Consider the following 3,971-nt stretch of genomic DNA (forward strand, 5'->3'; position numbering starts at 1 on the left):
CACCGCCCGGCCCCGCCTGGGCCGCGGCCTCGCAGGCAAGTGGCGCTCCCCGGGGTGCGGTGGGAGCGGGGCGCGGGGGCCCTGGGCCAGCCCCGGGGGGCCCCAGGGCCGTGCGGGGAATGCGGAGAGGCCAAAGGGGCAGCGGCAGCTCTGGAGGGCACCTGGGCGTGAGGGGCCCGCGGGGCGTTCGCGGGCGTGTCTGTGGCGTTACGCGGCTCCCCCGTCACGCGTGTTTATCGTCTTTATGGAGACTGACAGCTGCGATCAAAGCTCTTCGGGTATCCGCTTTAGGTGCTTCTACCTCCTAATTCTGTGCTACGTCAGCTAAGCTGCCTTTGCCCCCCCAGTTGGTACATTTTTTTTTAAGCAGACAGGCTCTTGCAAATTCTGCAGTAGAAATGGGTGGGCAGGTGTGTGGTTCATATAGTCGGGTATCTGCTGTGCTGCCATCGTGCATCACTCCATTGGTGATTTGGGAAGCGTTCTCTTGGCATCCCAGTTGACATAGAGGTGCTTATTTTCCGAAGTATGAGAGCTATGTTATCAGAGCTGTGCTGCAGCACAGGCCTGTTTTGTTACAACCTCCGTGTGAAGGTTGTGGGGTCTCTGCTCAATTAACTAGGAGATGTTCCTTATAGTGTTCAGTTTAATGCTTATACAGAATTTAGAGAGCAGAGGAGGAAAATGCAGTTCGTTGTAGAATGAAGTATATGTAGTTTCGAAGTATTTGAAGGCGATTTGAAATGTTGTCTTTAAAATGTTAATGCTGGTTTTTTTGTCATAGAAGATCACGCTTTTTCAAAGTTTAATTCCATGGGATTTCACTGCAAAGTTTGATTCGTTGTTAACATAGCAGTTAAATTTAAGAGCTTAAGTTAGAATTTGTAGTTCTGTTGAAGCTTTGTACTGAATGTGTTGGTTTTTTTTTTTTCATCCGTTCACAAAACTTGTAAGACCTTTTATTTCTTAGGAGAGCTAAGGCAAGTTAGAAAAAAAGCCATAGAAATCAACGAAGATCAGCTTAAAGAACTGAACATAAAGATATTGACTTATCAGTGCTGTATAGACAATTTCAGAGCAGTCAAAGCCGTATATTACTTATAAATTTATATGGCGGTTGAAATATTGTGGGTTTTCTCTTTCATTAATAATGGTGAACAACCGTGGAGTTTAGCTTAGCAGTTTTTGTTATAAAACTCCTCATCTGGGACTTCTAAGGCTTTTCACATTGCTGTTTGCATTCCCATAGCACAAAAGTTGGAAATGCTTATGGAGCCAGAATATTGTTGATGAATCCTCCACAGCTGTTTTAAATTCAAGTTCCCTGCTGCAGCTCAGCAGGTGACGAGTAGGCTTATAGTAGAGCATGTGTTAAGTGAACATTTGCATTTATCTATTTGTTAGGGTGAAAGGTGTCTCTGTTGTACAGGTGTTAAAGGAAGAAAATAAGCTTGAGGTCTGGGCAGAGGAGAGGAACTGGTGCAAGGGAGGAAATAGCTTTGGGAGCTTGTGAGGCTGGGATGTAATACAGGGTTAGAAATGGCCAACATGACTCGAGCAGCTCAGCTGTGAATAAGCGCTTTTCCAGTAGCTCCTGGTGAAGTGTAAATCTGATACTTTTGCTGTGACTGTTCCATAGTGAGATTGGTGGTTTCCATCAGCTATAGCAGATTTCAAAAGTAATTTTTAAAATATTTTAGAGAACTCACAATTTGTGTTAGGCAGTTTTTGGAAATCGTAAGAGCATCTGGGCTTGTAGCTCATAGTATATTCCTAAGAAAGCAAATTAAAGAGCTAAATGTCAGAAAAACTATTTGCAACTCTCTTTTCTATTATGGGTCTGTGTCACAAGCGTACGGATGGAGGCACATGCCTCTTTCCGGTGTTGTGAGTGCATGAATAGCCTGGTCCATGCAAAAGTAAACATAAAAATTATCCATTGTTAATATCCATAAGAGTTTTCCCATTTGTCTGATTTTAATGTAGTAATATTTGTTGTAGTAGGAGTATGAAAGCTACAGCAAGGAATTATTCTAAATATTTTATATACATGGAGATCTTGTTGTTCATGAGTGATCCTTTATGCTTCCCATTCTTATTTTTCCTTCAGGATAATGGTGTTTCTCAGTATCTTTGATGTACCATTTTTTTTCTGGTAAATAAATGGATGCTTACTGTGATTTCGGAATTTTTTGTTTGAGTTTTCTGTGTTTATTATGAAACATTCCCGACTGTTTAATGAAATGAGCTAATGGAACTGTATTGAAATAAAATGTATTTAGACATGAAAAGGTCCTGATGTGGTATTCATGCATGGGGAATACCAGCCTTGTTATCTTCAGTGTATTTGCATGCTTCAGATGTCAGGGAAAAAGCCTGCTCAACCATGATGTGTATTTAAATAGGTTTGGCAGGAAACATGGTTAGAATATATAATTTCAGCTGAGCACTGATGGTCTAAATAATACAATGAAAGATATTTCTTAGTTAATTTTCAACTTAAACCTGCTTTCTTAAACCAGGTGTCAGCATACAGCTTCTATTTTTATGATTTTATGAGTTTGTAATGGGAGCACTGATGATTGTTGTTTAATTCTGGATGCAGATCAATGCAGATATGGAAAGCAGAGGAAAGGTGCATTTCTGATCACTTGCAGAAAGAGGGAAAAATTCTCTGTCAAAGAAGTAGGGAAGTTGTTTGTAAATCAAAGTGTTGCTTACCTAAACTGAGGGGAAAAACCCCTCTGTCTACATTAGTGACATTTATTTTGCTAGCTTATCCTGGTAAATGGAGCAAAAAGGCTTTTATTTGTCTTCTGAACAAGAAAAGAGTCAAAAGTAGATATCTGCAATACTTGAAAATTGTTTAGTGGATTTCTTTGAAATGTAATTTGTGTGTGCTCAGACTTTAGTCCCTGTATTTTAAGATTTATATGGAGTTTGAGGGAGTGGATTATTGGTGCTGCCTTTTTGGTTTTCCGTAGGAGCTCTTGGTGCTATTTAGTGTATTTTTATTGTTTGGTGAGAACTGAGTAAACTAAATTTATTGTTGTGCTATTAATGTTTTGGAGGTAGTGATGATGAGGAATTTCTTTACCCTTACCCTGCTGATTTCGTTTCACCTGCTTTTGCTTTATTTTAAATGTCATGGCTTGAATTTTACTGTGCTGGATGTTCTCCGAGTAAGAGCAGTGGTGTTGCGTTACAAATACTACAGCTGAACTCTCTTGCAGTAAATAGAAAGACCTGAATTATTGTGATTTTTTGTGCTGATTTTTGCTTCTTAACTTCGAATATAAAGCAGTACAGAATCTGTGTTTTCTTGGATCTCACTTGGAGCGGCAGACTATTTGAGCCCGAGGCAAAGATAATTTGTTCTTGAGCTACTCAGTTGTTAAAAAGCTGTTGTCTAGGCCTCACTGAAACCCACCATACATAAACTCTCACAGAGTCTTCCGACTAAACAGTTTCTCAGTATCTTAGTTCTTCATTTTAGCCTTGTTTTTCTTCAGTTGGTCGGTATTAGCGATTCTTCAGCAAAATAGAGCAGGGCAAGATCTGAATTTTGAGCCATTTAGTGTGCACTATAAAAATTTACGTGAGAAAGTGATGTAATATATTAGTGGCAAAAGGCTATAACACCAGATGGTTTTTGTCTGCCACTTACTGGGGGTTAAGTAGTTTCTGAGTTGATTTTTGTCGCTATCATAACTCAGAGAGATTTCTGTTACTTTTCCTCTAAATGACAGGATTATCGCACACTTGGAGTACGCTCTGATTAAATTTATGAAAGAGGACTTAAGATTATAGACAAGATGTATTTACTTTGCCAAACGAGCAGTCAACAGTAGTTGTTAATAGAATGTGTTATTCTTGCAGCAGACCCCTGGAAGTCTAAGGGATGGAGGCGGAGGAGAGCCGAGCGCAGGTGCCGGGCGCGGCGCCGGAGCCCGGCTGTGCCAGCGGTGCCG

The 3,971-nt window shown here is 40.6% G+C and overlaps 1 protein-coding gene across 1 annotated transcript in view; it reads left to right on the plus strand.

The window, feature by feature from the left end:
• TROVE2 (TROVE domain family member 2) overlaps positions 1–3,971 on the plus strand; it is a 19,770-nt gene continuing 15,799 nt past the window's right edge. The window contains exons 1-2 of the mRNA XM_017729697.1: positions 1–35; positions 3,880–3,971. Coding sequence (XP_017585186.1) covers positions 3,902–3,971 — 70 coding nt within the window. The 5' untranslated portion in view covers positions 1–35; positions 3,880–3,901. The remainder of the gene's footprint in view (positions 36–3,879) is intronic.

Source organism: Corvus brachyrhynchos, unplaced genomic scaffold (genome assembly GCF_000691975.1).
Source record: "Corvus brachyrhynchos isolate BGI_N302 unplaced genomic scaffold, ASM69197v1 scaffold101, whole genome shotgun sequence".
In the NCBI taxonomy this organism is placed as follows: domain Eukaryota; kingdom Metazoa; phylum Chordata; class Aves; order Passeriformes; family Corvidae; genus Corvus; species Corvus brachyrhynchos.